Source organism: Phyllobates terribilis, unplaced genomic scaffold, assembly GCF_046119375.1.
Source record: "Phyllobates terribilis strain yellow unplaced genomic scaffold, ASM4611937v1 Scaffold_36__1_contigs__length_13169755, whole genome shotgun sequence".
Classification (NCBI taxonomy): Eukaryota; Metazoa; Chordata; class Amphibia; order Anura; family Dendrobatidae; genus Phyllobates; species Phyllobates terribilis.
The window spans coordinates 3,594,750-3,621,726 of NW_027362796.1; the positions used below are offsets into that span (position 1 = coordinate 3,594,750).

The following is a 26,977-nucleotide window of genomic DNA, read 5'->3' on the forward strand; positions in this document are numbered from 1 at the left end:
TTCAAAATTGAAGGCATACTGAACCAGCATGGCTACCACAGCATCTTGCAGCGGCATGCTATTCCATCCAGTTTGCGTTTAGTTGGACCATCATTTATTTTTCAATAGGACAATGACCCCAAACACACTTCCAAGCTGTGTAAGGGCTATTTGACCAAGGAGAGTGATGGGGAGCTACGCCAGATGACCTGGCCTCCACAGTCACCAGACCTGAACCCAATCGAGATGGTTTGGGGTGAGCTGGACCGCAGAGTTAAGGCAAAAGGGCCAACAAGTGCTAAGCATCTCTGGGAACTCCTTCAAGATTGTTGGAACTTTTTATATTTTTTACATTTTTTAATATTTTTAAAAACATTTTTCTACACTTTTTGCTTGCTTCTATAGTCTCCATAGGAGACTAGAAGCAGCAACTGTCTGATTGCCTCTGCTACATAGAGGCGATGAGCAGATCACCTCTATGTAGCCGAAATGCTCCTGTGCTATTAGCGCCGACCACTAGGTGGCGCTCATAGCCATCTTTTCATGACAACCACTGGGGTCTGCTGCAGACCCCGGGTTGCCATGCCCACCCATCAGTGACCTGCGATCACATGACGGGGTCACCAATGGGCGGGGTAAGTGACACACTTCTGGTGCGGCCCTGTTAAATGCAACTGTCAGAGATTGACAGCAGCATTTAACTGGTTAAAAGCCGCGGGTGGATCGAGATTCCACCCGAGGCTGTTGCGGGCACATGTCAGCTGTAAGAATCAGCTGAAATGTGCCCGGTTCGGTGCGGGCTCAGTGCCGGAGCCCGTGATGAACCGGGGGTGATGGCCTGGGGCGTACTAATATGCCCCTGGCCAGTACGGGGTTAAACGAGGAGTACTAACAATTTTGACCACGTGTGTTTCTCTATACTCATCCATACCACACAGTGTAGCATTAACTAGCCTGAGCTATCACTTGGATACCTATAGCACGTATACAGTAGAAATAAAAGATTTCATTATCATGTCAGTTACATTTCTTCTAAATCATAATTATTTCTGCTTTGACAATCAATTTGTCAATATGGAAAGGAGTCTGCTGCTCACTGAGCAGCAGCTCACTGGGGTAGATGTGGGGTAGGGTGGTAGTCGGGAGCTGCAGGACAGTGAGGCTGTTAGTTGGGTGACAGAAGTGGGGGTAGAGGGAAGAGTGCCAGGGAGGCTAGTCCTGATCTGGCACACCCCAATAAGTTTGCAAAGTTGGCAGATGAGGGGAGTGACGGTCCAGGGGTAGCACTGCTGCAGCAAGGCATGTCCCCTGAAAGCCGGAGGAGTGTCAGCTCCAGTAAAGAGGAAAATGGGAGAGCAGGGCAGGCCATGCAGGTGCTGGTAGTGGGGGACTCAATTATTAGGGGAACAGACAGGGCAATCTGTCACAAAGACAGGGATCGTCGAACAGTGTGCTGCCTACCTGGCGCTCGAGTCCGGCACATCGCTGATCGGGTTGACAGATTACTGGGAGGGGCTGGTGAGGACCCAGCAGTCATGGTGCACATTGGCACAAATGACAAAGTTAAAGGTAGGTGGAAGGTCCTTAAAGATGATTTCAGGGAATTAGGCTGCAAGCTGAAAGGAAGGACCTCCAAGGTGGTATTCTCTGAAATACTACCGGTACCACGTGCCACGCCAGAGAGGCAACGGGAGATTAGGGAGATAAATAAGTGGCTCAAGAACTGGTGTAGGAAGGAGGGATTTGGGTTCCTGGAGAACTTGGCCGACTTCACAGTTGGCTACAGACTCTTCGCTAGGGACCGGCTGCACCTCAGTGGGGAGGGTGCAGCTGTGCTGGGGGAGAAAATGGCTAGAAGGTTGGAGGAGTGTTTAAACTAGGGATTGGGGGGGGTATTCATTTTATAGGTGGGTAAGATAGTGCAGATAGTGACCTGGGCACAAATAAAGAAATTGGGGGTGGGGTTAGAACAGTCAATAAAGTAAGAAGGAATAGAGGTACAGAGAGATACATAAAATGAATGTACACTAATGCCAGAAGCCTCATCAACAAAATGGAGGAATTAGAATTAATTTTGTTGGAAAATAATTATGACATGGTAGGGATATCTAAGACGTGGACGAGAGCCATGACTGGGCAGTTAATTTACAGGGCTATAGTCTGTTCAGAAATGACCGTACAAACAAGCGATGGGGGGGGGGGGGGTGTTTATATGTAAAATGATCCTTAAAATCCGTCTTGCGGGAGGATACAGGTGAATCTAATGAAAATGTAGAGTCCCTGTGGGTGAAGATAAGGGGAGGGGGAAAAAATAATAAATTACTGATAGGGGTTTGTTATAAGTCTCCAAAAAGAATGGAAGTAGTGGAGAATATCCTCGTAAAGCAAATAGATGAAGCAGCGACTCAAGGAGAAGTCATTATTATGGGAGACTTCAATTATCCTGAAATACATTGGGGGATAGAAACATGTAGTTCAAGCAAAGGTAATGGGTTTTTGACAACTATGAGAGACCATTACCTTTCACAACTGGTTCAGGACCCAACAAGAAGGGGGGCACTGCTAGACCTAATATTAACCAACAGGCCAGACCGCATATCAAATATACGAGTTGGGGGTCACTTGGGTAATAGTGATCACAAAATAATACATTTTCATGTAACCTTTAATAAGATGTGTAGTAGAGAGGTTTCAAGGACACTAAACTTCAGGAAGGCCAATTTCCAACGGTTGAGAGATGATCTTAGTGCAATAAACTGGGACGATATCCTGAAACATAAAACTACACAAAGCAAATGGGAGACATTTATTAACATCCTGAATAGGACCTGTGCACAATATATACCCTTTGGGAATAAACATGCTAGAAATAGGAGGAAACCACTATGGCTAAATAGAGCTGTAAGGGGCGCAATAAGTGACAAAAATAAAGCATTTAGGGAACTAAAGCAAGTAGGTAGTGATGAGGCATTAAATAAATATAGAAAATTAAATAAATTATGTAAAAAAGCAAATCAAGGCAGCAAAGATTGAGGCAGAGAGAATCATTGCCAGAGAAAGTAAAAATAACCCCAAAATATTCTTTAATTACATAAATAGTAAAAAATGATAGTGTTGGCCCCCTTAAAAATAGTCTGGGTGAAATGGTGGATGAGGATGAGGAAAAAGCCAATATGCTAAATGATTTTTTTTCAACCGTATTTACACAAGAAAATCGCATGACAGAAAACATGATTAGTGATAACAAAAATTCTTCATTAAATGTCACTTGCTTAACCCATCAGAAAGTACGGCGGCGTCTAAAAATCAGTAAAGTTGACAAATCCCTGGGCCCGGATGGGATACACCCGCGAGTACTGCAGGAATTAAGTAACGTCATAGATAGACCATTATTTTTAATCTTTAAAGATTCCATAATAACAGGGTTTGTACCACCGGACTGTCGTATAGCAAATGTGGTGCCAATATTCAAAAAGGGGACAAAAACTGAACTTGGAAATTATAGGCCAGTAAGCTTAACCTCTACTGTGGGTAAAATCCTGGAGGGTTTCCTAAGAGATGCTATACTAGAGTATCTGAAGAAGAATAACCTCATGACCCAATATCAACATGGGTTTATGAGGGACCGTTCCTGTCAAACTAATCTGATCAGTTTTTATGAGGAGGCAAGTTCTGGACTGAACCAATTAAATGCAGTGGATGTTGTGTATATGGACTTTTTAAAAGCTTTTGATACGGTTCCACACAAAAGGTTGATACATAAAATGAGAACAATGGGGATAGGGGAAAATATATGTATGTGGGTTAAGAATTGGCTCAGTGATAGGAAACAAAGGGTGGTTATTAATGGAAAACACTCAGACTGGGTCTCAGTTAACAGTGGGGTACCACAGGGGTCAGTATTGGGCCCCCTTCTTTTTAACATATTTATTAACGACCTTGTAGGGGGCATACAGAGTAATATTTCAATATTTGAAGATGACACTAAACTCTGCAGGGTAATCAATACAGAGGAGGACAATTTTATATTACAGGAGGATCTATGTAAACTAGAAGCTTGGGCTGATAAATGGCAAATGAGCTTTAATGGGGATAAATGTAAGGTAATGCACTTGGGCAGTGGAAATAAAATGTATAATTATATGCTTAATTGTAACACACTGGGCAAAACTGTAGCTGAAAAAGACCTGGGTGTATTGGTGGACGACAAGCTTACGTTTAGTGGCCAGTGTCAGGCAGCTGCTGCAAAGGCAAATAAAATAATGGGATGCATTAAAAGAGGCATAGATACTCATGAGGAGAACATAATTTTACCTCTATACAAGTCATTAGTGCGACCACACTTAGAATACTGTGTACAGTTTTGGTCTCCGGTGTATAAGAAAGACATAGCTGAACTAGAGCGGGAGCAGAGAAGAGCGACCAAGGTTATTAGAGGACTGCAATACCAAGACAGGTTATTACACTTGGGGTTATTTAGTGTGGAAAAAAGAAGGCTTAGGGGTGATCTTATTACTATGTACAAGTATATGAAGGGACAGTACAAAGACCTTTCTACTGATCTTTTTACTCTGAGGCCAGAGACGGGGACAAGGGGGCATCTTCTACGTCTGGAGGAAAGAAGGTTTAATCATAATCACAGACGGGGATTCTTTACTGTAAGAGCAGTGATGTAATGAGTGATTCACTATTAAAATTTAAGAAGGGCATGGATGCCTTTCTTGAAAAGTATAATATTACAGGTTATATATACTAGATTCCTTGATAGGGCGTTGATCCAGGGAACTAGTCTGATTGTCGTATGGAGTCGGGAAGGAATTTTTTTCCCCAATGTGGAGCTTAGTGTTTGCCACATGTTTTTTTTTTGCCTTCCTCTGGATCAACATGTTAGGCTATGGGTTGAACTAGATGGACTTAGTCTTCCTTCAACCTTAAAAACTATGTTACTAACTTATTTTTTACAAAAGAGGGAAGTAAGTATGGGCAGCAAATTTTCACCGTCATTGGATTAATGTCCAAAAGGGAGGAGCAACACATTTACCATGAGAGCAAAATTTATAGCCCAAAAAAACCGTATGGTACGGTCGATTTATCGACAACCTCCTCCTGATGTGGGGAGGCACACAGGAGGAGGCTATGAAATTTACACAAAATCTCAACAACAATGATTTCAATTTGAGATTCACACTTTGTTTTGAAACCCCATAAAACACTGTACATGGAAATGTTGGTATCAAATAACTCCTGTCTTTGTGGTCTTACAAACAAGCTTTTATAAATGCCTCAAACTTCTAAGTGTGAATCAGACCTGAGATCTAACTTGATAGAAGATGACAATCCGGTGAAGACGGAAAACATATAGGCGGCCGGTGGTGATGTAGTCAGTGACTGACTCTGGCCAAATACGTTTATAGAGCCGTAGTGGAAGATGAAGATTTCGTCTTCATCATAAAGTAGTTATTTCTCATGTGACGCTTAATCAATATCTCCTGCAGTATTGCTAATGCCGATTCCAGTGTTGGTAAATGAGATGAGAATTAGCAATAAGGAAGATGAGTCTATGAGAAAGAAACTGCTTGTTGTCTGTGGCCTAAAATATATAGGCTTTATTAGTAGATGTAAAGAAAAAAACTAGATACTGTAAAACATAAATCTCCTCAAATGTTTCCCTTAATATGTCCAGTAATTGTATTATTACACAGGGTTTTTATGATGTTACATCTGCTCAACTTCTCATTCAGGTCTCTACAATATCGAATCCTCTCAGTGAATATCTTCTATAGAGGAGAATTTTCCTGAATTACGCATTAAAGATGAATATGGACACAGACAAGATGGCTGAGAAAATATTACTCCTCACCCTAGAGATCCTCTTCCGGCTTACTGGAGAGGTGAGAGATTCTGATGACGTCACATTACATCATTCTTATCTATGGGAATAACAGATGGACAGAACTGGAGAGGTGAGGACTCTGGAAATATCTGTAGTGAGATTTATGAATGTGTCTCTCCGTAATCAGGATTACACAGTAGTGAAGAAGACCTCTAGTGAGCGCTGTCAGGACCCTTTGTCTGAGGGATGGTGGGGAAGAACCCTGAGCCCAATCACGGAGCTTCCACCTCACCACCTGATAGATGAGGACATCAATGACCAGAAGATCCTAGATCTCACCTACAAGATGATTGAGCTGCTGACTGGAGAGGTGACACTGCTAGGAATGAGAATGCTGGAACATTTTATAGTAAAGCTATGAAGGGATTGGGGGTATAACTCTATCATTGTGTGTGTCAGGTTCCTATAAGGTGTCAGGATGTCGCTGTCTATTTCTCCATGGAGGAGTGGAAGTATTTAGAAGAACACAAAGATCTGTACAAGGATGTCATGATGGAGGTTCCCCAGCCCCTCACATCACCAGGTAATAGACAGGACTGAATACACATGGCCTATAATTGTCTATATGTAAAGAATGAATTCAGTCCCTGTATGTGCTTCCTCTAGATCTATCCAGTAAGAGGACAACACCAGAGAGATGTCCACGTCCTCTTCTTCCTCAGGACTGTAAACAAGAAGATCACAATATTCCTCAGGATCATCAGGTACATGGAGATAAGGTGTCATGAGATCTCTCCTGTGATGTGTATATGGCTGTGAAGGGCTTGTGTTCGGTCTTGTTTTATCCACCAGAATTATATGGTTTATACTTGTATAATGAGAATGGGGGAGATGGCTGGATTAGAGCTGATCATTAGTGATGAGTGAGTGTATTCATTAATATTCGCACGGATAGTACGGTATTCAGGTACTTGTTATATTGCGAGTATTTGTGTACTCGCCTCGCTATATTCGAATGTCCCGCCCTGCAGTTTTGGCGCCTCCTTTGCAGCCACTAAACATGCTGGGCTTTAAAACCAATCACAGTAATTTTTCAGACATCTTGGTTGTGGCATTACTGTGATTGGCTGGCCACCCAGCCTCATAGGGTCTATTTAAGCCCTGTCGTCGCCATTTTGTGCACATTGCGTCTGGAGCCTGCATTCTATAAGCATAGGGAGAGATCGCTGAGCTGCTAGGGAGAGTGTTTAGGCCTCTTGATAAAACAAAAGCCCTTTTAAGGACTACCTGCAGTGTATACTAGTTCTGTGTTTAAAGGAGCCGCTCACTAGCTCCATAATACCATCAAAAAATAGCTCTTTTCAGAGCTGAAGACACACAACAAAGTCAGAGTACAAGGAGGGAGAGATTGTGTATTAGGTAGGAAGTGTATTAGGTAGTGTTCTTCCAGTGTCCATATTAAAACAGCTCTTGTCAGAGGCAAAGCAATATTTTGCCATCACACACAGAAGTAGCATTTTGTGCTGCCTTTTTTTTTAGCATCGGTCTATTTTCCCTTCTGTTTTAGGGGTCAGAGCCTACCTTCTGTCCATATTAGTCCACTTAAAAATAGTGTTTTGTGCCCTACACAAAGCAGTAGTCCAAATATTTGTTACTGCCTGCTACAAAGCACGCACCAGGCCATTTTAACCACTATTTTTGGGGTGTCAGCCTGCCTTCTGTCCATATTAGTCCACTTAAACAATCATTGAGTGCCATACACAAAGCAGTAGTCCAAACATTTCCTACTGCTTGCTACAAAGCACGCACCAGGCCATTTTAACCACTATTTTGGCTGTGACAGCTAGCTTGGCTTGTGCCATCAACATCTGAAATTCTGTCAACAAAACCCAAAATGCCAAAAAGACTTGTTAAGGTACGTGTCAGTTGTGCGTGAGAAGGCACTCAGTCTGTGTCAGGTCAGAAGAAGCTTGATTCATCCACTATGTTCCTGGAAAAATTTTCCGGTCTGGAACGTAAACGTGTGTGGAAGCCACCAGAGTGGGAGCAGATTCTGTCTTGGATAGCAGACAAGGTCTCTACGCATTTGTCAAGCAGCAACAAATCTTCCACGACCACACAGTCTACTGTGGATACAGAAGGCTGGCCCATCCAATCCTGAAGCTGGTTCTCCTTCCTCCAACCATTATCAGTCAACATGAGACATATGACCCCAAGCTTGGCCACTCCGAGGATCTGTTTGGTACGTATCCTTTGGTTGGCTCTGTGCAGCATTGAAGAGGGACAAGAGGAGGTGGCGTGCCTTGATGCTTATGTATTTGAGGACCTATGGCCAGAAGAAAGACACTTGGCGGAACATCATTTTTTGTCTCCAGAGGTGGAGGCTGACGATGAGACACAGTTGCTATCAGGTCAGCCTACAATGTCAACTGGGAAGGAGGATAAGATGGAAGACGAGGTAGTCGATGATGAGTCCACTGATTCGAGCTGGACCGTTGGCATGCATAGCCATGGCAGAAACACAGAGGAAGATGGATATGTAGCACCAACATAGGCACCAACGGGTCGTGGTTTGCCCAGAGTGAGAACTGGGTCATCTGTTCCCAAGAGCACCCCCTCTGTGCGCCAAGTCAGGGCAAAGGGGCGTTCAGCTGCTGTGTGGAATTTTTTTTTCTGAAAGTCCTTCAGAGAAAAACATTATAGGCTGTAGCATCTGCCATACCAAGTTGAGCAGAGGCCAGGGCAAAGGCAATCTACATGCTCACTTTCCAAGGCTCATGTTCGATGCTTGGAAACCTATTCAGGAGACTTAAATACAAAACAAAAGACATCAGCCCACCACCTGGATATAGGAGTACTACCGGACTAAGGCACCCTGAAGGAAAAGCCCCTCCAGAGAGGGGCCGCCCTCCGGGCAGCCAGTCTTTCATACTCCAGAGAACGTACCTTCACCAGGTCACCTAGGATGTTCCTACAAACTTCATCTGCACTTAGGATTTTACTCTGCGTCGAAACTAAAACATGTGCGTTCCACATGAAATACCTGACCACACTTAGTATGAATAAAGTGGTTCGGTCCCTTCTCCCAAGGTCTCCGAACGCTCCATAGGCCCACCCGGCATAGGACAGAGTAGCCTGCCGTGGCCAACCAATGGAAGCTCCCACCCTGTTGTACACCTCTGTATTAAAGGGACAATGAAGCAGGAAGTGCTCCATGCTTTCCAGCATGTTAGCACAAGCCTCACGGGGGAGCAATTCCTGTCCTCGGAGCTCCTGTACTTCAAATTGCCCCTTACACACAGCTTACCTTGGAAGCAGCGCCAAGTCAAGTCACAGTACTTCTTGGGGATCCTGCTAGAATTTAACAAACTGAACCCAAACTCCAGATCCCGACTTGGGCAGTTCTTGAGGACCAATGGACTCTGAAAATGAGAAAGCAAGACCTTCCTATAGAGGAGTTTCCTCGGGAGGGACCTCACCTCCCATATTCCCAGACCCCACCGGTGGATCATTTTTAGAACCGGGGTAACATAAGCCGGGAGATGCCCATGCACTGTGCGAGGATCTTTCAATCTTCCCCCTGAAGATTGATGGCTCAAACCATCCCTTGCAGGATAATACCCATGGAGGAGCCCTCTCCTTCCAGAGGTTTGCCACGTTAACTTTCAAGAAGGTGTTCACTAGGAACACAACCGGGTTCACCATATCCAATCACCCTAGTCTCCTCGTGCGGTAAGTGACCTCCCGCTGGACTAGGTTCAGTCTATTCCCCCATAGCATCTGGAAGAACAGACTGTAGACCCGTGTCCAGAGAGGCTTTGGCAAGACACAGATTCTGCCCAGGTAGATTAGCAAGGGGAGCAGGAAAGCTTTGCACAAGCCAACCCTTTCCCTCAGGCTCAAAGACCAACCCTTCCATTGGTCCACTCTTTGGGCGACACCTTTGATTCTGCCTTCCCAGTTTTTCATGGGGTAATCACCCTGGACGAATTCAGTGCACAGGACTTTGGCGTGTTCTTTGGGTTCGGGGAGGGTGTCCAGAAGATCAAACCCGGGATCTCCGCTTCCCAGCCAGAGATTTTCACACTTATCCTGGTTGACCTTGGACCCGGATGCCTCCGATTAGCGCTCCACTTCTGACATCACCACCATTGCCTCCTCTTGCGACGAAACAAATACGGTGACATCGTCCACGTAGGCCACTACCCTCAAGATAGCCTCCGGCACCGCCTTGCCCATCCGAACCCCTTCCAACGATCCACAATCGATCCTTCTAAGGAAGGGTTCAATTGCAAAGGCGTAAAGCAAAGGGCTAAGAGGACAGCCCTGACGGACATCAGATCCTACCCTGAAAGGTTGTCCAATCCACCCATTTGTTTCAATTGACATCTCTTGTGTTGGAGCCATGATTCATGTCAGTCCACTTGGTGCAACAGCTCTCCAGGGTGTGATCACTCCTTTTTAGATGCAGACACCCGAGCATATCTAATTTGACGCAGGTGTTAGTTTTGGAAATGAAAATTTACAGGGTGATTCCATCATTTTTTCCCTCTGCTTGGTCTGAAAAAAATTACCCTTACTGAGTACCACATTTTTAATCTTGATTTCTTTTAGTGTTTCTTAAAGCCCTAAAGTTGCCATTTGAAATGACTTTAGTTTTGTGCCATGTCTGTGATCTTCTTTTTTTCAACAACATTAAACAACTGAATGAACATCCTCCAAGCCCGGTGATTCCATAATTTTTGCCAGGGGTTGTACAATGGAATCGTTTAAGAGGGCCGTTGTAGATCAGTTGCTGAAAACATCACCCTCAGATAATGCTGGTGGCAGAGGTACCAGCTCTTTTCAACACCAAGGGATAATGGGGAGAGACATGAACACCAGCTCCAACGAAGGTGGAGGGAAAATGTGCCCAAATTGGTCAATTTTCAACAAAACAGCAAGGGCTATCTGTGCCTATAAAAATGCTAAGGAGGGATAAGTTGCAGAACATGGTCAAGGGTTACTTTAAGTGACCATACGTGTGTCCTTTCTGACGCTTCTGTTCCCTTTAATTATTGAGTGTCTAAGCTGAACACTTGGCCCAACCTCTCTTTATATGCCTTGGAGGTGCTGGCCTGCCCTGCTGCTAGTGTGGTGTCTGAGCATGTTTTCAGTTCCGCTGGGGAAATCATCACTGATAGGCTCAGACGCCTCTCCACGGAAAATGCAGACAGACTTACTTTGATTAAATTCAACAAGGACTGGATATCTCCACAATTTGTATTCCCTCCAGATGACAGCAAGCCAACCTAAATTCCCCAAAAATGCAGATTCATGCTACTGCTGTTAACGTCACCCCCTTCTCATAAACAGATTCCTTGCTTCGTCAACCATGACTCAGCCCATAGGGCTAATTTTTACAAACTTTGCACATCGTGCAGTGGACAAACCAGGACAGTATTCCTTCTCCAGCCTAACTACGATTTGTGATTGGAGACCCTTGGAATGGTGGCTTCCTGCATCAACCATGACTCAGCCCATAGGGCTAATTTTTACAAACCCTATGCACATTGTGCAGTGGGCAAATCTGGAATGTATATTGGTCCTACCAAACTAATATTTGTCATTGGAGGTTGGAGGCCCTTCTCACATTGTGATTGAGATAGGGGATACATATTCAATAGAAATTTACACTGACTGTTGATGACCGACTGATGGCCCTCTGAAAATTTGAATTGAGGGCCACAACTACTACAGTACTCCATCGTAGATAATGTTTGACAGGGGAGGCCCTTGTCAAGGAATCTCCCTGCAGTTATGACACAGCCCCCAGGAGTAATTTTTGGAAGTACGATGCACATTCTGCACTGGACCAAGTAGTACAATATCAAGAAGTCTTCTCTTCCTATATAATCTGGGGAATATTGACAATCAAAATTTCTGAGCCATTTGGAGAAGCTTCACCAACCCATCCTGGAGAGGAGCACCATATATCCTTTGTCCATTGACTTGCACAAGTGATATATTTGAGCTCGTCATCCAGTTAACTAGTGCAGCTTTATTTTTCCGGTTCACTAAGTTCAGCCATACCTGAAGATCGCAGGCTGTACTCACTGCTACCTTCTAGTACTCCACGTCTCTTGGCTTTTTTTCTCTGTAGTCCCTGCCCCTAAATGAGTTAAATAATACAGTGAGGGCCCTACAATATGAGCAAGTGAGGGCACTCTCAGATGTACACGAGCAACCTCCAAAATCTCTAGAGTAGGGCACTTCAAAATGTATGTTACAGGGCCACATGAGGGCTCTTACAAAACTCAGCTTTCCTGCCTACTGCAAGGCCTCTGAACATTTGAATTTAGGGCCGCAGTATCACATGGTGGTGGAGGTGGAGGAGGAGGGTCAAGCCCAACGCTACAATGGGCACATTGTAAACTGCTATTGAATGTGTATTCCACTATCTGAGTGTCAATGATGGAGGGACCGTCCAAATGTCTTAAGTAACAGCTGTCCCTCCAAATCGCATGTTACAGAGCCACCTGAGGCCTCTCAGGTCAAAGATCTACATACCTACTGATGCTTTCTACCTGTGCTTGTAAAGTGCTGGGGAATAGCAAACTGAAAAATGATTCATGACAGAGGGACCTACAAAATGTATAAGTCAGTGCCCTCCCAATTGTAAAAAGAAAAAAAAAGCCACAGCAGTATGTGTGAACAAAGGCTAAAAGGGATATTTTTTTGGATTCTCTGGTTTATTTAGCCTTATATACAAGTGATTGTGCAGGAAAAACTGTTTCTTAACCTTTTTGACCTGTTAAATGCAATTTAGGTTAGGTTTGGTAGTTGTTCTTGTGTGTCTGTAAAAGTGGCGTAATACTGCGACAAACTTATTCCCAGAAACCATATGTGAGTCAGAAATGCATGCAGGCTCATTCTCCAGGCTCTTCTCATTCTGTTTCATCACTTTCCCATCCATTTCAGCCTTTTCCTCAGGCCCCCAGGCCCCTTTGTATAGGGTCTAGCAGAAAATTACTCGCATTTCCCATTGACTTACATTGTACTCGCTATTCGGAACGAATACGCAATTATTACAAAGTACTCATTACGAGTATAGCGATTTACGAATATTACAGTACTCGCTCATCACTACTGATCATAGATGTGACTTCTCCATCTGTCTGTGACTTGTACAATATTTCTTTCAGGGTGAAGATCTGACCCATATTAATACTACAGAGACATATGTGAGGGGTGATGAGCGGTGTAAAGAGGAGATTCCTACATATGACTACCCAGGTGAGTAATAACCACTAAATACAGAGAAGTCACAGATTCTTCTCAGTCACAGGCTGTGGCTGGTTTACCGGTCATGTAGTCTAGCTGTATCACAATCATGTGATCACCATTTTGCATCTATACCAAAACATTCTCCTCCACCAAAAACTGTTCAAATAACTTTGGACATTGAAACTCCTTTTCTATAGAACTTACAAACTCTCACCTGCCCAGGTCTGTAAACTACCAAGCCAAATGACAGCATATGTAGAAAGTGCTGACAAGTTAGAAAATCACTTGAAGAAAAATATTATGTAAGAGAAAGTGGAGGGTAATGATGCTATTGGCTTCCTAGAACCCTGATATCTTATTAGATGAATATACCTTCTCTCCCTTCTGTGGCGCTGAATGTGCTCATATGGTCCCTACAATACCAGGTCCAGTCTTTCTGGCCAAACCTCGCTTTTATGATCGGCAATATTAAACATTCAGTGAGGGCCAAGTATGAATTTCTGTATGATAACAGAGTTTCCCTTTACCGTTACTTTTCAATTTCTTTTTAAACCAAATTACTTCAAATAGATAAAGTATACAAAAAACATTACACCTGTGCCATGACATATCTCTAAGCTGTGAGTGGCTGATGGCTGTAAAAAATGTATTCATGCCTGCAGGAGATATGTTGGCATGACTCGAGCCCTGGTTTCATGTATTCACTCCACGACATAAATAATATTATCAATCCTAAAGAATTTAGATACAATTTATCCTTAAATGGGGAGCACTAATACTTTCTCTGCTCTTCTGGTCAGGACTCATAAGTAGCTCCAATGGTCTACCATAAATAAGTGCAACTCTGCCAGGAGCTACCAAGAAGCATACTCTAATTACCCCAGAGAGGTTTCACCACTAGTTACTCTCTCTCTCTCTCTTTTTTTTGATCTTTTCATTACATGTGTTATTGTTTATAGTCAAAGTTTTGCCCTACACCCTTTAACCCCTCTACATGGATCTGTACTTACACAAAGACCCTTAGGATTGGACTTAGTGTTGCCTGCTGTTCTGTGGTGTGACATGACAAGAATAATAGTCAGGTTGCTGGATCAGAACCAGAAGGGCAGAGAAAATACAAATTCAGAAGACACAATAGTAGTCAGTAAACGTGCTGGGATCACAAGAAGAAACTAAGAAGAAAATACACAACACGGAAGCTGAACACAGAAGACTTAACCAGCGGAGAACAAGGCTGTATCAGGCAGCTTCTGGCATTATGCGTGAACTTTAGTAGGGTGTGGTGCTTTCCATTTGAGTTAAGTGGGGAGCATATTTGATTTTGGAAGAGCTGATTTTGCTGGATTGGTTTATGGAAGCCATGTTGCTTTTCAAGCATTTTTGAGCCACTAATGATGTGGAAACCTCTGTTTTTCCGTTGACAGATTATGGACCTGAGTGGAGGCTTGTTTTTTGTGATATGAGTAGAAATTTTTATTGGTATAATTTTCGCATATTTCATATTTGGGAGGCAGAATGAACAAACAGTTGAACACCAAACTCTACTGGTTCATGCTATGAGGTTTTCTATTAGACTGTGAACTGTCATTGTCTTGGTGAATAAATCAATATTTTTACATAACTTGCCATTTGTACTAACAGTTTAAGTAGAAATGTTCAAAAATATAAATTTCAAAAATATTTTATTCAAATATATATTTTTTTACTTAGCAGATGACTGTACTAGGAGATCAGAGGGACAGCCGATATCTTCAATTTTCAAATCAGATGAGCTGGAGATCTCACAGGATACAATTGAAGGGAATGCTATTACTCCAAATATACCATCATCCCTTTACAGCAAAGATGTGTCATTTGATCCTTTGAAACAGGTCCTATCTTCTGATTCATTACCAACTACTAAGGAAAATCAAAGTCACAAAATAAGCATTAAAAAACTAACTGCTTCTAAAGCTAAGAAGCCATTTGCACGGTCAGAATATGGAAATAGTTTTCCCCTCAAAAAGTTTTTTCTTAAACATCAAAAAATTCACACAGCAAAGAATAGATTTTCATGTTTCAAGTGTATGAAATGTTTTAACAAGAAATCAAGTTTTCTTAGTCACCAAAGAACTCACACAGGGGAGAAGCCTTTTTCATGTTCAGAATGTGGGAAATGTTTTAACCAGGAATTAGATCTTGTTACACATCAAAGAACTCACACAGGGGAAAAACCTTTTTCATGTTCAGAATGTGGGAAATGTTTTACAGGGAAATCAAATCTTGTTAAGCACCAGAGAACTCACACAGGAGAGAAGCCTTTTTCATGTTCAGAATGTGGGAAATATTTTACAGAGAAATCAAATCTCGTTAAGCACCAGAGAACTCACACAGGAGATAAGCCTTTTTCCTGTTCAGAATGTGGGAAATGTTTTAACCAGAAATCAGATCTTGTTACACATCAGAGAACTCACACAGGGGAGAAGCCTTTTTCCTGTTCAGAATGTGGGAAATGTTTTAACCAGAAATCAGATCTTGTTACACATCAGAGAACTCACACAGGGGATAAGCCTTTTTCATGTTCAGAATGTGGGAAATGTTTTACAGTGAAATCAAATCTCCTTAAGCACCAGAGAACTCACACAGGAGAGAAGCCTTTTTCCTGTTCAGAATGTGGGAAATGTTTTAACCAGAAATCAGCTCTTGTTAGACATCAGAGAAGTCACAGAGGGGAGAAGCCTTTTTTATATCCTTAATGTGGAAAATGTTTTACTTGAAAAGACACACTTTTAGCAAGAAAAAATCATGCTAATAAGTGAGTGCGTCCTATAGACTGAAGGTAGCTTCCTGTGACCGAGAACAATGAGTGTCCTTCCTGATCAGTGAGAGAATTGATCTCGCCTCAAGCCCCACACTTACAGTTATATGAAAAAGTTTGGGCACCCCTATTAATCTTAAGCTTAATGTTTTTTAAAAATTGGTGTTTTTGCCACAGCTGTTTCAGTTTGATATATGTAATAACTGTTGGACACAGTAATGTTTCTGCCTTGAAATGAGGTTTATTGTACTAACAGAAAATGTGCAATCTGCATTCAAACAAAATTTGACAGGTGCATAAGTATGGGCACCTCACCAGAAAAGTGACATTAATATTTAGTAGATCCTCCTTTTGCAAAAATAACAGCCTCTAGTCGCTTCCTGTAGCTTTTAATGAGTTCCTGGATCCTGGATGAAGGTATTTTTGACCATTCCTCTTTACAAAACAATTCCAGTTCAGTTAAGTTTGATGGTCGCTGAACATGGACAGCCCTCTTTAAATGATCCCACAGATGTTCAATGATATTCAGGTCTGGGGACTGGGATGGCCATTTCAGAACATTGTAATTGTTCCTCTGCATGAATGCCTGAGTAGATTTGGAGCGGTGTTTTGGATCATTGTCTTGCTGAAAGATCCATCCCCTGCGTAACTTCAACTTTATCACTGATTCTTGAACATTATTGTCAAGAATCTGCTGATACTGAGTGGAATCCATGCGTCCCTCAACTTTAACAAGATTCCCGGTGCCGGCATTGGCCACACAGCCCCAAAGCATGATGGAACCTCCACCAAATTTTACTGTGGGTAGCAAGTGTTTTTCTTGGAATGCCGTGTTTTTTTGCCGCCATGCATAATGCCTTTTTGTATGACCAAACAACTCAATCTTGGTTTCATCAGTCCACAGGACCTTCTTCCAAAAAGAAATTGGCTTCTCCAAATGTGCTTTTGCATACCTCTGCTGACTCTGTTTGTGGCGTGCTTGCAGAAACGGCTTCTTTCGCATCACTCTCCCATACAGCTTCTCCTTGTGCAAAGTGCGTTGTATAGTTGACCAATGCACAGTGACACCATCTGCAGCAAGTTGATGCTGCAGCTCTCTGGAGGTGGTCTTAGGATTGTCCTTGACTGATCTCACCATTCTTCTTCTCTGCCTTTCTGATGTTTTTCTTGGCCTGCCACTTCTGGCCTTAACAAGAATTGTCCCTGTGTTCTTCCATTTCCTTACTATGTTCCTCACAGTGGAAACTGGCAGGTTAAATCTCTGAGACAGCTTTTTGTATCCTTCCCCTGAACAACTATGTTGAATAATCTTTGTTTTCAGATCATTTGACAGTTGTTTTGAGGAGCCCATGATGCCACTCTTCAGAGGAGATTCAAACAGGAGAACAACTTGCAAGTGGCCACTTTAAGTAGCTTTTCTCATGATTGCATACACCTGGCTATGAAGTTCAAAACTCAATGAGGTTACAAAACCAAAAAAAGTGCTTTAGTACGTCAGTAAAAAGTAGGTAGGAGTATTTAAAACAAGAAAATGATAAGGGTGCCCATACTTATGCACCTGTCAAATTTTGTTTGAATGCAGAGTACACATTTTCTGTTAGTACAATAAACCTCATTTCAAGGCAGAAACATTACTGTGTCCAACAGTTAATACATATATCAAACTGAAATAGCTGTTGCAAAAACACCAATTTTTTAAAAACATTAAGCTTAAGATTAATAGGGGTGCCCAAACTTTTTCATATAACTGTATCTAACTGATTGGTGCTGAAGAGGAGAGGAAGGTACTGGGACCTGTACAGAGGCTGCGCGTCTTGACTGAGCAGCTGAAGAATCTAGCTCATGGACCTTTCAGATCATGTAACACTGTTTTACATATTTGTAAAAGTTGTCAGGTTCCGTTATGAACTTAGCCATTTCTTAATGAATTTGACCTCCTGAATTCAAATTGGACAATGAGTTTTTCATTTTACTGCTACATATAATTTAATGATAAAAGTTCCAGTACTTTGAAACATTATTATTTCAATAAATATACAGATGCAGAATATTTTGTTATGCCAATTTTCTGATATTTAGAGAAAACTTAGAAACAATTCAAATAACTAAAACCTGTCTAAACCCTATTGCGAATTTAAACAGTTACAGAAATTGCACTACAAAATAGTCCTCATTCAGTGACAACTGTTTTTTTGCTTGTTTCTTGTACTCCTGTATAGGGTCATCTCTTAAAATTATACAACAGTAATCTGCAAGCATTGATGGATTTCATCTTCCTTGATATCTTTTCTCCATAGTTGCAATATCTTCGTTACATTTCTCACCATCCTCGTCTCTCACTACTCCACAGTTTGGTGGAAAAAAAGTCTAATTTCTTATATTGTAATCATTAAGGACATGTTACAGCCAAGATCCTTACATGTTTTGAGTAGAAATAACACCAACTCTTCATAGTTACTGTATCTGCTCAAGTTTCCCAAAAAGTTAGTTACCACAAATGCAAATGTAAACCATACAGACTTTTCCTTGCCCTGGAACAAATGAAGAAACTGCTCATCTTGAAGAAGCTTACGAATCTGAAGTCCAATAAAGACTCCTTCTTTTATATTTGCTTCACTTATCCTTGGAAAGTTATCAATCAGATTCATGAATGCTTTTACCTTTTTATCCATAGCATTTACGAAGTTCTTCATCAGGCCCAACTTGATAAGATTTTGTTACCACCATTGCCTAGGTGGATCCTCGACTTCTGGATGCAGGACAGTTTACTCCCTTGCTCAAGTGAATGTTGGAGAGGCCAGTCCCTTTTTTTGTAGCCATATTCTTTTGCACGACTATCCCACTCACACAGAAAGCAGCAGTACTTGTGTGCAACAACCCTGACGACATATGTGAACAAGCAGATGTAGGAGCTCCGTCCGAGCATCTAGCTATTTATCCAATATAGGACCTGATGACCATCTTGAAAATCGGCATACATCTACCAGTTAATTGTCTGAGTGTGGAAGTAGTTTGCTCCAGGGGAAAAAAATGACCAGGAAAAGCCACATAAAGACTGCGGGAGAAGCAGGTTCTCAGCTCTAAGATGACACCACGGTTGTCACGCTGGAGACAGATTGAGCAGGGGAGACGAGGAGGAGGGAAGTGGTGGCCTTGCTGTAGCAATTTGCCTGCACAGAAACACAGGTCTCAGCAGGTGACAGTGGCCTTATAACAGCTACCCCACACCTGTGCACGGGCTACAAGTGGAGGAGTTGGGTGTGCAGGAGATGGGAGAGGCAGCCTCTTTGAAGGGGATGAAAAGACCACAAAATTGCATGTGGCACAATACTCACTGCTCCACGGCCTAACCTGCACCAATGGGACATACAGGTACCTGAGTAACCTACTTTAAAAGATGTTTTCATTGCAGTGGTAAATTGTAAATTCTCTCTCTGCTTTCAATGTACATTTTGGTGGTCTTAAAGATGAGACAGCAGGTATATGACTCAAACTGCAGAAAATAGAGCAGGGGCAGTGGAAGGCTAAGTCATTGCCATTGAGGACCAGATAGCCGATAAAAGCAATGAGAACAGGCTTGCAGAACAGCAAATATCAGCACTGCTGGCGGAAACAGATGATCTTGAAAATAGGTCAAGGCTCAAAGATATACCACTTATTGGTGTGCCTGAAATAAATAGAAGGCTCCTTCCTACTGAATTCTTTGAAAACTGGCTGAAATTAATAATCAGGTGTGAAACCTTAACCCTCCTATAAGCTGTAGAACTATCTCATAATGTGCTCATTTAACAAATTAATTAAAGGAAGCGTGGAATTAATTTATAATATTTATTTTCCTTCTAATAAAATTATACAGTAATTGATAACACACTGATATCAGTATAATGAGACAAAATAATATTCTGACATATGAAACACGACAAATGGACTGTAACAAATATAATAAACTAAAATAACATTTAGAGGAATTCGGATAAGAGCATTTTAGCTCATCAAAAGACATATTAAATAAAATAAATAAAACAAGAATTTTTTTGACATACAATGAACTACAAGTTTTTTACAAACTTTTCTCCTACCCTTGGATTTGCTTTTCTTTTTAATCTTTTGTTAATTCCTAAATACACATAGCGGCTTAACGACTAAAGAACACAGGACACAGTGGTTTTCCCTATAGAGACATAGGTTCTTGCCCAACTCCTGCTTTTAGAATAAGTGAATAAATACATTTATTTTAGCGAACATTTGAACTTCTATATATATACTATATTTAAATAATGTCGAATAGGTTTATAGTATATGAATTGTTATACATTTTTTTGGAGATATTTCTTTATATAACTGAAATGCACGCAATTTTATTTTCCGATGTAATCATGTGTCTATCCAGTGAACTTTGACACAAGTCAGTTATGTGTTGATTTGGAGCCTTAATTCAAAACTCAAGCCTTTACACTGTCTTGCACAGTTTTGTCTGTATGTGGTTGTTTCCTGAAGAAGTGCTTGTCACTTTTAAACGCATTTAATAAAAACAGCAATTTAATAAACCTTTCTGAATTGATGGTTTCAATAAACCAGCAGCGTGGGAAGTATCCACAAATATCTCCAGATCCTGATATTCAATGATATACCCTGCCAAGTTAAGGGTGGTAGCCCGAGGTACTGTGCACTTTATTCAAGATTCATAAACCCTTCACTGGCTCGATATGAATGAGAGGCAAATACGCCGGGATCACATTCGGGATGTTAAAAGTTGAAGATCCTGTGGTACAAACCCTAATTCTTCAAAAACACAGTGATCCGTGAGTATATGGGAAGAAGTGTGTCCCTGCTTGTTGGACAGTTCTTTACAATTGTTGTTTTTTCTTCAGGTTCTATTATGATTATATCACATTTTTCTTGCCTAATTGGGGTTGAATTATCCCCCAAGGGGGCTAAGGTTCTAGGTGGGATTCTCCCATAAGTTCAACAGTGACTGAGCCGCCATTTTTTCTACTTTAAAAGCGACAGCTATGGAAATACTTCGGCCAGTCTCTCACCCGGAGAAAGTTGTTTTATATCTGCCTTTTATGGGGAGGGGGGGGTCTTTTTTATTTATTGGGGTATGTTTTATATTGTTGACAATCTTGTAATATGCGCTTAACTAGCTATGTAAAACAGAAATGCTCTGCTGATAGGATATTGGAAACTACATACAGGTGCATCTCAGTAAATTAGAATATCATCAAAAAGTTAATTTATTTCTGTTCTTCAATACAAAAAGTGAAACTCATATATAGAGTCATTACAGACAGAGTGGTCTATTTCAAGTGTTTATTTCTGTTAATGTTGATGATTATGGCTTACAGCCAATGAAAACACAAAAGTCATTATCTCAGTAAATTATAATACTTTATAACAGCTTGAAAAATGTTTTTAAAATCCGAACTGTTGGCCTACTGAAATGTATATTCAGTAAATGCACTCAATACTTGGTTGGGGCTCTTTTGGATCAACTACTGCATCAATGCGGCGTGGCATGGAGGCTATCAGCCTGTGGCACTGCTGAGGTGTTATGGAAGCCCAGGTGGCTTTGATAGCAGCCTTCAGCTCGTCTGCATTGTTGGGTCTGGTGTCTCTCATCTTCCTCTTGACAATACCCCATAGATTCTCTATGGGGTTAAGGTCAGGCGAGTTTGCTGGCCAATCAAGCACAGTGATACTGTTGTTTTTAAACCAGGTATTGGTACTTTAGGCAGTGTGGACAGGTGCCAAGTCCTGCTGGAGAATGAAATTTCCATCTCCAAAAAGCTTGTCAGCAGAGGGAAGCATGGAGTGCTCTAAAATTTCCTGGTAGACAGCTGTGCTGACTTTGGTCTTGATAAAACACAGTGGACCTACACCAGCAGATGACATGGCTCCCCAAACCATCACTGATTGTGGAAACTTCACACTAAACCTCAAGCAACTTGGATTGTGGCCTCTCCACTCTTCCTCCAGACTCTGGGACCTTGTGGAGTGTGTCTGCCTTCTGGACATCTATCAAGTCAGCAGTATTCCCCATGATTGTGGAGCCTACTGAAATAGACTAAGGGACCTTTATAAACACTTAGGATGCCTTTACAGGTATTTTTTGTTAATTATTCAAATTTACTGAGATAATGACTTTTGTGTTTTCATTGGCTGTAAGCCATAATCATCAACATTAATAGAAATAAACATTTGAAATAGATCACTCTGTTTGTAATCACTCTATATAATAGATCCCTCTGTGTGTAATGACTCTATATAATAGATCCCTCTGTGTGTAATGACTCTATATAATAGATCCCTCTGTGTGTAATGACTCTATATAATAGATCCCTCTGTTTGTAATGACTCTATATAATATGAGTTTCACTTTTCGTATTGAAGAACTGAAATAATTTAACTTTTTGATGATATTCTAATTTAGTGAGTTGCACCTGTATACAGTGGGTACGGGAAGTATTCAGACCCCTTTAAATTTTTCATTTTGTTTCATTGCAGCCATTTGGTAAATTCTAAAAATCATTTTTTTTCTCATTAAAGTACACTCTGTACCTCATCTTGACTGAAAAAAAAAGAAATGTAGAAATTTTTGCAAATTTATTAAAAAAGAAAAACTGAAATATCACATGGTCATAAGTATTCAGACCCTTTGCTCAGACGCTCATATTTAAGTCACATTCTATCCATTTCCTTGTGATCATCCTTGAGATGGTTCTACTCCTTCACGGGAGTCCAGCTGTATTTAATTAAACTGATAGGACTTGATTTGGAAAGGCACACACCTGTCTATATAAGACCTCACAGCTCAGACCAAATTAGAATCATGAGCTCAAAGGAACTTCCCAAGGAGCTCAGAGACAGAATTGTGGCAAAGCACAGATCTGGCCAAGGTTACAAAACAATTTCTGCATTACTCAAGTTTCCTAAGAGCACAGTGGCCTCCATAATCCTTAAATGGAAGAAGTTTGGGACCACCAGAAGTCTTCCTAGACCTGGCCATCCAGCCAAACTAAGCAATCGGGGGAGAAGAGCCTTGGTGAGAGCGGTAAAGAAGAACCCCAAGATCACTGTGGCTGAGCCCCAGAGATGCAGTAGGGAGATGGGAGAAAGTTCCGCAAAGTCAACTGTCACTGCAGCCCTCCACCAGTCGGGCCTTTATGGCAGAGTGGCCTGACGGAAGCCTCTCCTCAGTGCAAGACATGAAAGCCTGCGTAGAGTTTGCTCAAAAACACATGAAGGACCCCAGACTATGAGAAATAAGATTCCCTGGTCTGATTATGACAAAAACAGAACTTTTTGGTGATAATTCTAAGCGGTATGTGTGGAGAAAACCAGGCTCTGCTCATCACCTGCCCAATACAATTGCAACAGTGAAACATGGTGGTGGCAGCATCATGCTATGGGGGTGTTTTTTCAGCTGCAGGGACAGGACGATTGGTTGCAATTGAAGGAAACTTGAATGCGGCCAAGTACAGAGATATCCTGGATGAATACCCCTTCCAGAGTGCTCTGAACCTCGGACTTGGCCGAAGGTTTACCTTCCAACAAGACAATGACAATAAGCACACAGCTAAAATAACAAAGGAGTGGCTTCAGAACAACTCTGTGACCATTCTTGACTGGCCCAGCCAGAGCCCTGACCTAATCCCAATTGTGCATCTCTGGAGAGAACTGAAAATGGCTGTCCACCAACGTTCACCATCCAACCTGACGGAACTGGAGAGGATCTGCAAGGAAGAATGGCAGAGAATCCCTAAGTCCAGGTGTGAAAAACTTGTTGCATCATTCCCAAGGAGACTTATGGCTTTACTAGCTCAAAAGGGTGCTTCTACTCAATACTTAGCAAAGGGTCTAAATACTTATGACCATGTGATATTTCAGGGGTTTTTTTTTAAATAAATTTTAAAAAATTTCTGGGGTGCCGAGTGTACTTTAATGAAAAAAAAAATGAACATTTTAGAATTTACCAAATGGCTGCAATGAAGCAAAGAGTGAAAAATTTAAAGGGGTCTGAATACTTTCCGTACCCACTGTATATATTACATTAAATATGGTGAAGTCAATGAAAATAGCTGGAATGTAAGGGGTCTTTCTTCTAGTGTTAAAAGACAGGTGATCTTTCAGTATTTTCAAATGGAAAAACTTGCTCTGATTTGTCTGCTAGAAACACATCTTACCTCTGAGAAACTTCATCTACTAAACAAGAAGTGGTTACAGCCGACTATCACTCCACGCACTCTCCATACTCTCGGGGAGTCAGTCACAATGTGAGTGTCTTACAGTGATAATAGATACAGAGGGTCAGTACGTATGTTTGTTCTGTAAGTTATTACTAAATCTCTATTACTAATCTCTATCTACATACCATCACCATATTCCAGGAGAATCATACACAAAATTCTAACTATTATTGCCGTCTTCTCGCAAATCCCCTATATTATAAAATGGCACTTTAATAATATACCGGACTCTCACTGGGATAGAGGAAGGTATGAAGCTAAGAGGGTAGAAGGCAATTGTACCCCTTTTGATTACTTACTTAAGGAGACAGCTTTAATTGCTCTTTGGAGAGGCCGTCATCCTAATGTATACCAATGCTACTGTTTTTCATCCACATTCTCTTCTTTGTCGAGCATGGACTTGACTCTTGGACATGGTATGATACAGAGTCTTATAGTCCTGCATCAGTTCCTGCCCAGAGTTCTTTCTTTCTCCTCCCTGTGTCTCCCTAAGCTTAGTCTCCCAATGCAGTATACACCAACATGGAAATTAAACCCTTTTTGGTTGCAAGTTATAGACTTTAGGGGAGCTAAAGGAGTATCTTGTGAATAATAAAAATACAATTTCTATTTTCTACGTGTAGTGCCCCAAAGTTGGATGTGTATGTCCCTTTAAGATGTAGCAGAGTCAGAAGCTACCTCATTATGTCTGCACAATGTTTATATTTCCCTTTGCAGTTAATGTACATGAGGATCCAGTATATGGAATGGTTTATATATGTAGAGTGATTATTGTGTTCTGCTATCAGATTACTAAGAGTTAATGCATTCGTTCTGCTTTCCATATATGGCAATAAGGTCACATGGTTAGACCACATGCCAAGGTCCTGAGCTTAGTGCAGGGAGTGCTCAGGAAGAGAAGGAGAGAGGAGGAGACATTGTGTGGTGTCTGGTCTTGCCTGTGATAAGCTGAAGGAACAGGTATGGAAGCCCAGATATCTGCTGTATGAGAGACCACAGTCACAGCTGCAATCAGCTGTGTGATAAGGACTGTACAGATAAGCAGAAGCCAGGACTCAGGAGTCACTGCACCGTTTGTGTATCTGCATTATCATACTGGAAAGTAACTGTGCTTGCTGCATTGAAAGAGAAACTCTGCTGAATCATCTGTCTGGATTTATCTGTAGTTGTTTGCAAGAAGTAGAGTTTACCAGTAGCCTATTATCTGTCTCTGATTTCTGGATTATCAGGAAACAGAAGTTAATACAGTGCACCCTGGCATCACAAACTACATTTTTTTTTACTTTTCTTCATGCCTTAGTGTAGTGATAATACCCGCACACCACCTGTGTGTGATCTATGGCAGAGTAGTGCATCACTGGCATTACAATCTTTTGGCGTGCACGAATAGGATCCTACTAAATGAAAGGTGTGCAAGAAACCCGAGCCATTGTTACTGCAGAGCCTAATGAACTTTACATGTGCTAATGGCCGCCGTGAGAACAAGCACAGCATCAGAGTGAAGTCCCGCCGCCTTCATCGTACTTCAGCCAATTGCAGCACAGCAAACCAAATAAGGGAAAGTCCAGCCTCAGACACAGGATTACAGCATCAGTGATCCTTGCAGCAAGATAGAACCAGATCCTAATAAAAAGCACAGCACCTCTGGAAGAGGGTAAGCAAACTGTACCGGCATCTGAATATAATAGAGTGTACAAGATGTCTGTCGATAAAGAGTGTGATCTGCCCAGCAATAGTGGAGCTTACAGCATGACCCACACAATGCCTATAACTATGGCCTATTATTTTGGAACACCGTGGCTCCCAAGCTATAAAGGGGATGCCCATGAACTAAGAGACTTCAGAGAAGAGATGCAAGCTATGTTTAGGCTTTATCCAGTGTCCACAGAGCAGGAGGTGGAGATATTAATTGGGCAATTGAGTGGAGCAGCTCTAAGGGAGGTGAAATCCTGGCCCAATACTGAGAAAAGAACTGTTGAACAAATCTTTGAGAGACTTCAGAGCTGATTCCAGGAAGAATCCTGACGATAATGCCGTTTCAGGTATCCCCTGACAAAAGGTCAGCAACAGCTCCAGAAGGTAATGTTTCCCCTTGGATGGCCATTTGGTCCCTGTTTGCAGTGGTCCATCCCACAACCAGCCTGACCACAGTATGAACTTGTTGACTCTTAGTCACCCCCCACTGAGCATATGGACTTTGAACCCCTTGAGGATGAGCCCTCATCAGGTATCATAAGTGACTCTTTGAGAAGGTCAAAGAGAGTGATCAAAGGCCGTGTCCCAGCTAGATACCTTAACTGACTGGGTTAATGCTTTACTCTATGTACTTTAATTGGGACTGTTAAATGAGAAAATAGCCCACCACAACAGACTGTTATGCTACAGCTCCATGTTCTTAATTTCCTTCATTTTATGCAACGTTCAAGCTACGTGCCTTCAAAGACTTTTGAATTATGTTATTTGTTCCAGGTTACAGCATTTATTCAGAGACTCACTGACTCATAATATTTCACTGTTTGCATTTTATGTGTGTTTCTCCTTATATGTTGTCCTAAAACACTTTAAGACGTTCCAGATGCATGAGGACATGCATGTTTTTAAAGTGGGTGAATATGTAGTGCCCCAAAGTTGTATGTGTATGCCCCTTTAAGATGTAGCAGAGCCAGCAGCTACCTCATTATGTCTGCACAATGTTTATATTTCCCTTTGCAGATAACGTACATGAGAATCCAGTATACAGAATGGTTTATATATGTAGAGAGTGATTATTGTGTTCTGCTATCAGATTACTAAGAGTTAATGCATTCGTTCTGCTTTCCATATATGGCAATAAGGTCACATGGTTAGACCACA

General features: G+C 41.6%; 2 protein-coding genes across 4 annotated transcripts in view; both read left to right on the plus strand.

Annotated features, from left to right (window-relative positions):
- LOC141182796 (uncharacterized) overlaps positions 1–15,996 on the plus strand; it is a 36,696-nt gene extending 20,700 nt beyond the window's left edge. For all 3 annotated transcript variants that reach the window (XM_073660906.1, XM_073660907.1, XM_073660908.1), the window contains exons 2-7: positions 5,721–5,870; positions 6,000–6,182; positions 6,272–6,395; positions 6,479–6,576; positions 12,997–13,087; positions 14,789–15,996. In XM_073660906.1, the coding sequence (XP_073517007.1) occupies positions 5,793–5,870; positions 6,000–6,182; positions 6,272–6,395; positions 6,479–6,576; positions 12,997–13,087; positions 14,789–15,813 (1,599 nt within the window). In that variant the 5' untranslated portion in view covers positions 5,721–5,792 and the 3' untranslated portion in view covers positions 15,814–15,996. The remainder of the gene's footprint in view (positions 1–5,720; positions 5,871–5,999; positions 6,183–6,271; positions 6,396–6,478; positions 6,577–12,996; positions 13,088–14,788) is intronic.
- Positions 1–26,977, plus strand: part of LOC141182798 (gastrula zinc finger protein XlCGF66.1-like) — a 362,704-nt gene that overhangs the window by 180,470 nt on the left and 155,257 nt on the right. The gene's annotated exons all lie outside the window — the stretch shown is intronic.